The 9,867-nt window shown below is 40.5% G+C and overlaps 1 protein-coding gene across 1 annotated transcript in view; it reads left to right on the forward strand.

The window, feature by feature from the left end:
- The window catches only part of LOC141140143 (vomeronasal type-2 receptor 26-like), a 246,799-nt gene extending 244,597 nt beyond the window's left edge, over positions 1-2,202 (forward strand). The window contains exon 5 of the mRNA XM_073627040.1: positions 1,310-2,202. Within this exon, the coding sequence (XP_073483141.1) occupies positions 1,310-2,202 (893 nt within the window). The remainder of the gene's footprint in view (positions 1-1,309) is intronic.
- The last annotated feature ends 7,665 nt before the right edge of the window (positions 2,203-9,867 follow it).

Genomic DNA, 9,867 nt, shown 5'->3' on the forward strand with positions numbered 1-9,867 from the left:
AGTTGTCCATCTAGGAAGTTATTTCTAACAAACAGCATTTACATAATAACAATTACACCCGAAAATACATTCTTCTACTTCTCCTGAGTATGGCAATACCAAATGTGTGAGACTTTTTCACAGCCTATCCACATAGAGAGTAGGGTTGCCACATCATCCGTTTAAACCTGAACACATATGAATTCCACAGGTTCTGAGGCTAATTTAATGCAGATAAGGCACCAAGTGAGTTTAATTACCATCTTAAACAGCCACAGAATCTGTGGAATTCATATGTGTTTGAGTTTAAAGGGATGAGGCGGTAACCCTAAAAGAGAGACCATCATTGAATGAGCACCTATAGGTGTTTTAGGGGCATACATTACAAATCTAATTGCCTGACTACCTATCACATTTTTTGAGACCATGGAGCACCAGGACAATGGAAACACCCACAAAATAACCACATTTTGGAAATAAAATCAACCTTTTATGGTTTTATTAGTGCGGTTTTTGGCAGAGGATGAGTGGGACTGGTGTCTCGTAAGAACATGGTCTATAAACAGGCCAAAGTCAGTACAGACTGCAGGCTAACATCCAGGAAGTGGGCAGGAAAATGGTCCATAAACAATCCAGGGTTATTGCAGCAGCAGGCTGGCCTCCAGGCAGCAGGCAGGAACATGATCCATAAACAGGCCAGGGTCAGTACAGGTAGCAGGCAGAGGCATGGTCAACACAGCAAAGTATTGGTCCAGGCAGCAGGCAGGAACATGATCCATAAAAAGACCATGGTCAGTATGTGTATTTTGTATGTGTATGTGTTTGTAAGCGCGTCGGGACACCATAGGTAAAAGACCGTGCTATACCGCAGATGGACACCAGCGGCAAAAGCGCCCTGAGGCAATTCAGTTTGCATAGGTAGCGCTATGAAAGTCACTCATTCATTCAGTATATGCATCAGGCAGAGGTGTATTCAGCTTTGGTGGCAGGCAGAGCTATAGTTAATTAACAGGCCAATCAGAAAGACTAATCATAGGGCCCATGTGCCGATCAGTGATGCGCTGTGTCCAAGGGACACAGGCATCACAGGAGTGTGCCAATACACCAATAAATTATATATTTAGGTCACATATTAGATTATAATTTATATTTTTATTATATTTATCTTTGTATTATATTTACAGTATATTATATTTATTATATTCTCTTTTGCTTCCCCACAATGCACTGATAGAAATCCCATTGCCAGCTGTGAGACAACACAAGACAATTCATTTTCTCAGAAGCTCTGACCCCGATTTTCATTGTGGTTTTATTGTTCTTCCTGCAGACAGTGAAAACTGCATGAAATGTTCAGATGAAGAATGGCCAAATGAGAAGAATGATCGGTGTGTTCCAAAATTGATGGAATTTCTCTCCTACACTGATGATACCATTGTTGCAGTATTTTTAGCTGTCTCCATCCTCTGTTGTCTTCTTACTGGCTTCATATTGGGGAAATTTATACATTACCGGGACACCCCCATTGTTAAAGCTAATAACCGGAACCTGAGCTATCTTCTCCTGGTCTCCATCATGCTGAGCTTCCTCTGTGTCTTCTTGTTCCTCGGCCATCCAGTAGATGTAACCTGTATGCTGCGTGTAACCTCTTTTGGTGTAATCTTCTCAGTTGCCATCTCGACTCTACTTGCCAAAAGTATCATGGTGTGTATTGCTTTTAAGGCCACCAAACCTGGGAGCCTCTGGAGGAAATGGATGGGAGCCAAACTGCCCATTTCTATCATTTGTGTCTTCTCACTGGTTCAAGTCATAATCTGTGTCACTTGGTTGTCTATTTCTGCCCCCTTCCAGGATCGGGACACTCACTCTTATCAGGGGAAGATCATCATTCAGTGTAATGAGGGTTCAATTATTGGCTTCTACTCTGTCTTGGGATATATGGGGCTTCTAGCAGCTGTGAGTTTCATTATAGCTTTTTTAGCCAGGACATTACCAGACAGTTTTAATGAGGCCAAGTATATCACCTTTAGCATGCTGGTGTTCTGCAGTGTCTGGATTGCCATGATCCCGGCCTATCTGAGCACCAGAGGAAAATACATGGTGGCTGTGGAGTCCTTTGCTATAATGGCCTCAAGTTCTGGACTTCTTGGCTGTATATTTTTCCCTAAATGTTACATAATTCTGATCAGACCTGATCTGAATACAAAAACAATTATCCGCTAATATGTAAGGAGCTGGATTACCAGTAGTTATAGCATTATCTCCATCATTGGTAATTTTAGTATTTTCCTAGTGTATTGAGAATGAACACTGTTAAATATATACACTTAATACTCACCTCTCCAATGGATGGTAAATCTAATTTTTGCTGTGTATCGCACACTTTGGGTTTGTTGGAAACCTTGTCTCATGCTGGGAGTAGTGGTTCCTCCCACCAGCCGTTACATCACTGCAGAACAATGTAGTCACTTAGTGAGGAGTAACCACAGTGACCAGAGGAGGACAAATTATCTAAATCATCCTAATGTGTCTGATATCAGAGATACCCATCACTCTTCAAGAGAGGGAAGATTTCACTCACCACCTTTCCAGAAGATAAATAGTTAACATGTGCTTTTATAATTGCTTGTAATGTATTTTTAGTGTCAGGGTCACTTTAAATATATTGTATGTAGATGTATTCACTATATTAATAAATAAATTTAGCTGGTGTATTTAAAAAAATTATATTTGTTAAAGTTGATGAGAGCCTGTTCTCAGGAAGTTCACATTTTAAATGATAAGTTGAGTTCATTTTAAAGAATATGTTCTTTATAGGACCTAATAAAAAATCTGTCTCCTTGTATAAATGTCTGTAAACTGCTGACATGCGGTAGTTTTTGGCTTCCCCATACAATGCTGCAGAGACAACACTCCTAACCCAGACCTTTGCTAGAACCTGATATGAAAGCTTTTAAAGCCAAAAACAGGTTCCAGGTACTCATTGGTCAATCATAAGATGTATTCTGAAGAAGACATTAAACATTAGAATTATGTTAGCTTAATATGTTTTGAAATCAATGTTCTTACTGATAAGGGCCCCATAATAGGGCATTTATGCCATCTCCAAGATCTTCTAGTCAGACGTGTCAAAGAAAAAGCTAAACAGATTAGGAAATTACATTCCCCCCAGTCCCTTCCTATAAGTATTCAAATCATACACACTAAGAACAACGCTGCATAAAAATAAAAAAATATATATTAATAAAGCCCATAAATATTGTGTATTATTAATTAATATTTCGCAAGTAAATATAATCACTCTTACATAAAACCTATTAAATGTGCAAATAATTAATTCCCAAACCATGTAAGATGAATACATTGATCCCCAATTATTAAGCATATAAAAATTAATCAAACAATAAAAGTGACAAAGAATGTGCAAAACGGGCAAATTCCCTTAAATCATGTGCAACGTGAAAATCTTCAAGCAATCTCTTCATGACCTCCCCAATCCATCATTTACTCACCTTATAAGTCTGACCTCTTCAATGGATAAGTTGGTCATAGAGCATTTGTTGTATATAAAAAATCAGCTGAGAAGCCCTACTGCAAAAAAAAAAAAAAATCAGTTCAGCATAAAAGAGAGGCCGTATCATCACAAAATATTAATCAATATACTGGAAAAGGAATGCAAACACCAAAATTCCACCCTCCTGAAACAAGAGCCATAAGAATGGGAAGCTCTGCAGTAAAAAAAATATTGATACTTGCTTGGCAGAGGTGATGGCTACAAGGAATATCACCTAGGTGAGAGTAGAGAGAGGGTTGTCCCTGATGGGTTACAAAGATCATTTATGAAGGCCAGACAGAACCAGATTTCCATAGATAAACTTAATAGGGGATCCACTGTGCTATCTGCACATTGCAGAGGCTGGGGGCCCTTAAAAGGACCAAAGTCTAAACACACACACCAGCCCAAAACAGCCTATATTGATTGTTAAATATCAAACCATTTTGTTAGAAAGATTGAGGGATCAGGTTCCATATAGAGGTACACAGAATGCTGTCCTGTTAAAGCTACTAAAGCCCCGGAAGGATTTAACCACTTCAGTCCAGGAAGGATTAATGGCCAGAGCATTTTTTACAATTTGGCACTGAGCTGCTTTAACTGGTAATTGCACGGTCATGCATTGCTTTCTTTTGGTGGTATTTGATCACCTCTGCGTTTTCTTTGTGATATAAATGAAAAAAGGCAGAACATTTTGAAAAAAAGCTATATTTTCTACTTTTTGTTATAAAAAAATGCAATTAACTCAATTTTAGTCATATATTGAGGCCAAAATGCATTCAGTCATGACTGCCTATCTAATTTCTTGAGTTGCTATAATGGAAGGGCAGTACAAAACCCCATTTTGGAAAGTAGACACCCCAAGAAATTTGCTGAGAGGCATGTTGAGCACATTGAATATTTTATTTTATTTGTCACAAGCAATTGAAAAATAACAAAAACATGTACAGAAAGTTGTCACTGAAATGATATATTGCTCAAACCTACCATGGGCATATGTGAAATGACACCCCAAAATACATTCTGCTGCTTCTCCTGAGTACAGAAATACCACATGTGTGGGGCTTTTTGGAAGTCTAGCCGTGTACAGAACCCTGAAATTTCTAAGGGCGTAAATTTTTTATTTCAATCCTTACTACCTACAACAGTTTTAGAGGTCATGAAATGCCCAGATAGCACAACTTCCCCCCAAATAACCCCATTTTGGAAAGTAGACACACCAAGCTGTTTGCTGAGAGGCATGCTGAGTATTTTACAGATCTTGCTTTTGTTACAAAGTTTTGAAAATTAAAAAAAATAAAAATAAATACATTTTCCTTTTCTTTCTTAATTTTCCAAAACAAACGAGAGCTGCAAAATACTCACCATGCCTCTTAGCAAATAGCCTGGGGTGTCTACTTTCCAAAATAAGGTCATTTGGGGGGGTGGGGGTTGTGCTATCTTGGCATACAATACATTCTGCTGCTTCTCCCCATACTCAGGAGAAGCAGAAGAATGTATTTTGGGGTGTAATTCCACAGTTACCCATGGTATTTCCAAGCAATATATCATTTAGTGACAACTTAAAAAAAAAGTTTGTAATTTTCCTGAAACTTGTGGCAAAATATAGAATATTCCATGGACTCAACATGCCTCTCAGCACATAGCTAGAGGTGTTTACTTTCCAAAATGGGGTAATTTGGGGTCCCCATGCTTCGGCATATATGATCTTTTTTTAACTGTGGTGGAGTTTCTGATTTACGTATCATGAGAGCAAATAATTTTGCTGTCACGATAAATAAATCAGTGCTGTAGCTAAATGGTGTACCTGCAAAGAAAATAATGGTTAACAATAGAACACAGTAAACAGTGAAGTATAAAATAATTACATACCTGCAAAGCAAACATGATAAAACATAGTAACAATAAAACATTGCAGTTAAGCCTAAAATACAGTAAAACAGAGCAGAACAAGAGAGAGAACAATAGAGAAAGAAGAAGAAGAAAATGACAACTGTTTTTAGCTTTTTTATTTCATATATTTTCTTTTTTTTTTTCCTTTTTTTTAATTTTTTTTTAATTTTTATTTTACACTTTTATTTGTAACTGTAACTGTAAAGGTTCCAGGTACGTGTCTCTCAAAATGTGATGGCATCTTTGGAGACCCTGTGAAAATGTGTCCTAGGACTGTGCAGTGCTGTACCCTACACTAATACTCCACTCGTGTGTGGTAGCGATGGAAACATTCACTGATGCAGAGATCAGGTTGGTCAGGACAGGAGGGACAATAATAGCGGGTGTCACGCCTATATCAGCGCTTGCTACATACACGTCATCTTCTTTGGGCTTCTCGTTGGGTAGGGGTACCAGGAAGGATATACGGAAAATGCCTCGCATGCAGCCGGCTCACTGCATTTGCATTGGGAAGTTGGGCCACAGCACCGTCTGGAAAGAGAAGGGCTGTGATGATCTCTTCCTGGAATTTAAGGAAGGAACCAATTTGTCCTAACGCTGTGTATAGCACATAAGCGTTCAGTAGAGCCAATTGAAATAGATATACAGACACTTTTTTATACCAGCGTCTGGCCTTACGGGCAATTAAATACGGCACCATCAACTATTCATTGAAGTCCACTCCTCCCATATTAAGGTTGTATTCGTTGACACAGAGGGGCTTCTCAACAACACCAGTTGCCATTGAAATTTGGACAGTCATATCTGCGTGAAGGGAGGACAGAACGAAAACATTCCAATTATCCCTCCACTTCACTGCGAGTAAATTATTACATCTCAAGCAGACTCTCTCCCCCAGTCTAAGTCGGGACTCTAAAAGCCATTGGGGGAAGCCACTGTGATTAGATCGCACGGTGCCACGTGCGCCAAATCCACAATCAAAAAGGTGACTAAAAAAGTGTCACACTTGTGTAATAATTGTCCATGTACAAGTGGTACCCCTTTCTGAATAAGGGTGACACCAAGTCCCCAAACAATCTTGCCAGCGCTTCCTATGTAGTCTGGGCAGTTGCGGGGCTCCATGTGACTGTCTTTTCCCTCGTAAACCATAAAACTATAGCCTATACAAAATGTGGCTCTGTCACAGAGCTTATACAACTTTACCCCATATCTGGCACACTTGCTGGGGAGATACTGTTTGAAAGACAAGCAGCCAAAAAACTTAATCAGAGACTTGTCAACGCAGACAACTTGATCGGGAATAAACAAGGCTGCAAACTGTTGGTTGAAGGGGTTTATGAGCAGCCGAATCAAATTTTGGGTCACCCCGAGGATGGGAAAGTTCATTGCCATTAAAATGCATGAACCACAAGATCTGCTCATATCGCATGCTGGTCATGGAAGCAGAGAACACGGGCATATGGTGAATTGGGTCAGTGGACCAATATGACCGCAACTGACTTTTTTTAGTTATGCCCATGAGGAGGAGGGATCGGCTTGCTTTGGTCCACATCAGATCTATAGAGATTTTCCGTGAAAAACAGTGACTAAAAATCAAGTGACATAAAACTGTTTCCACCTGAATTCCTGGGTTGGCAAGTGAATGGGGGAAGTACGGGCACTGCAGAAATAGTGGGCTCCCAATTAGGCTTGACATATGCAGCGGGAAGGGCACTAAGGGCTCTACGGGCCTGTTTTAAAACTGTTGGTGGCTATGGAAGGATGGGTGGCACTAGTCCTGGCTCTCTGCTCCATACGAGAGCCCTGCAGTTCTTATACCTCAACAACAAACGAACGGGGTCGGGTATGCCTGACCTTAACAGGGACCATTACTCTGTTGTCAGAGCTATCTGTCAGGGTGCCACAGCTCTCTACCAGTTCGTATACTAAGCCTGAATCTAACAGTGAGGCGGCTTCCCCTTCACTTTCATCTGTCATGCTCAGCAACGCGTGGGCCTCTTCACTAATATACCTCTGTTTGGACATTTTGGCCTCTAAATTTACAGGTACAGCTAGTGCAACTCACAGGCAAAAGAGCACCTGGTTGTGAGCGACTGTTTCAATTGCTACCAAAAAAATTAACTGTTAGCATTAGCAGGGATCAGGCCTGACTCTGCTAATGCTGCAGTTTCGTGTATTGTGTTTTGTAAATGACAGTAATCTAATCTATATTGTACTTGGGTGGGCTAGGCTGGGTGGAGGGGCTAAACACAGGTGCTAGCAGGTATCTAGGCTGATCCTGCTAACGCTGCATTTTTGGGAGCACTAAACTATTGGGGACGCTAATATAGTTCTGATTAGATCAAAGATATGGATCTGTTCAAACACTATACTAGTAAGGGAGGTGTATGGTGTGTGCGTGGGTGATAGTACTAATCTGACACTGCCTCGGATTTAGGCTGACTCTAACTGACGCTAAAACCTAACTGATGTCACCCGCCAGACGATCAGGGGGTTAAACCTTTATTAGGTGATATACGACGGGTACCCTGAACTAAAAAAATAACAATAAAAAACTAACTAGCGACAATAATACGGTTATCACTGGGGACAGGGGGTGAAAGGGTTAACTAGGGGCGATCGGGGGGTTAAAACCTTTATTAGGCAATATATGGGGGTAACCTGATGCTATAAAAGTCTGACAGTGAAACAAACCAACTAACTAGTCACCCGTGACACTAATTCGGCGATCAGAATATAGATCTGTACACTATACTAGTGACACTGGTGACAGGAGTGAAAGGGTTAATTGGGGGTGATCAAGGGGTTAAACCTTTATTAGGGGGGTACCCTAAGCCTACCTGGGCCTACTACTAACTGCCACTAACTGCCCTAACACTATTTAGTGTCACAAATGACACCAGTACAATGATCAGTAAAAAATCTGAAAACTGCACTTGGTGACACAGTGACAGGGAGTGAAGGGGTTAACTGTGGGGCGATTGGGGGGTGATCGGTGGTGAAAAGATTGCTTATGTGTAGTGTGTCAGCGTAGTGTTGGTGCAACTCAATTTTAGATGTCCTCTCTCCTCGCTCTGGAACTGAAAAGGGTTCCACTAGAGGAGGTGACATCACTTTCTCTGCTGTGTTTACATTTCACAGGCAGAGGAAGCATTTCATTAGTCAGAACCGATCAGCAGGTCCAGGCCAGAAATAATTGGCCTGGACCCAAAGACTGATCAGTTCTGTAATGAATCCGATCTTGGCACGGCGGCAAAGAGGGATGTACAGGTATGACGTTTCAAGCATGGCTGACAACCTGCCGCAATATATTAATGTGAGCCGGTCAGGAAGTGGTTAAGAATAAGTGACTAAGTGCAGCGCTAAGGTTGCAAAAACCAATATGCATGAATGGATAATAAAAATGATGGTATTAAACATAAACACATCAAAAAGATAAAGATTCATATATAGTGAAATGTGAATCAAACTGGAAGAAAGTGAGACTTCTAAAAAATGTGCTAGTATAATGACTGCACCACAAACAAATGAATGGATAATGAAAATATAAATTATAATATTAAACAAAAATACATCAAATGCACAAGGATTCATACAAAGTGAAATGTGAGTCCAACTGAAGTGAAACTTCTTAAAAATGTGCTAGTATGGTAACTGCACCGCAAACAAAAGCAAAAAAGCAAAAAATAACAGATAAAGTCCAAAAAGACCCCAGATGATGACTATGTGGTCGAAACACATCAGTTGACCTCCTGCTTACATCGCTTTTCGCCTTTTATATGCCTTGTCACTTTCTCCCAAATGTGAGTGTTTTATTCATTTTTTATTTATTTATTTATTTATTTCAGGTACTTATACAGCGCCGTCAATTTACACAGCGCTTTACATATATATATTATACATTCACATCAGTCCCTATACCCTCAAGGAGCTTACAATCTAAGGTCCCTAACTCACATTCATACCTATACTAGGGCCGATTTAGACAGGATCCAATTAACCTACCAGCATGTCTTTGGAGTGTGGGAGGAAACCGGAGTACCCGGAGGAAACCCACGCAGACACAGGGAGAACATGCAAACTCCAGGCAGGTAGTGCCGTGGTCGGGATTCGAACCAGCGACCCTTCTTACTGCTAGGCGAGAGTGCTACCCACTGCGCCACTGTGCCGCCCTATTTTTTAATAAAATTACCCTTTTGTACGGTATCACGCTATGTCAGCCACCTTTTTCATTGCATGATACAACAATGATTGGACCCTTTAAGTCAGTACCCAGTGATGGTCCAATGTTGATTGACTGATGTGGATCTAGGACCTGTTGTCTCCACGAGATGTGTTCAAACTAACAAGCTTTGCAGACTTGGGTGGTATAAGCCCCACCAAGTCAATAAGATCTGGTAAGCCTCCCCCTGTTTGTGGTGATGGTACCTTGTTCACTTCTT

Source organism: Aquarana catesbeiana, linkage group LG01 (assembly GCF_042186555.1).
Source record: "Aquarana catesbeiana isolate 2022-GZ linkage group LG01, ASM4218655v1, whole genome shotgun sequence".
NCBI lineage: Eukaryota > Metazoa > Chordata > Amphibia > Anura > Ranidae > Aquarana > Aquarana catesbeiana.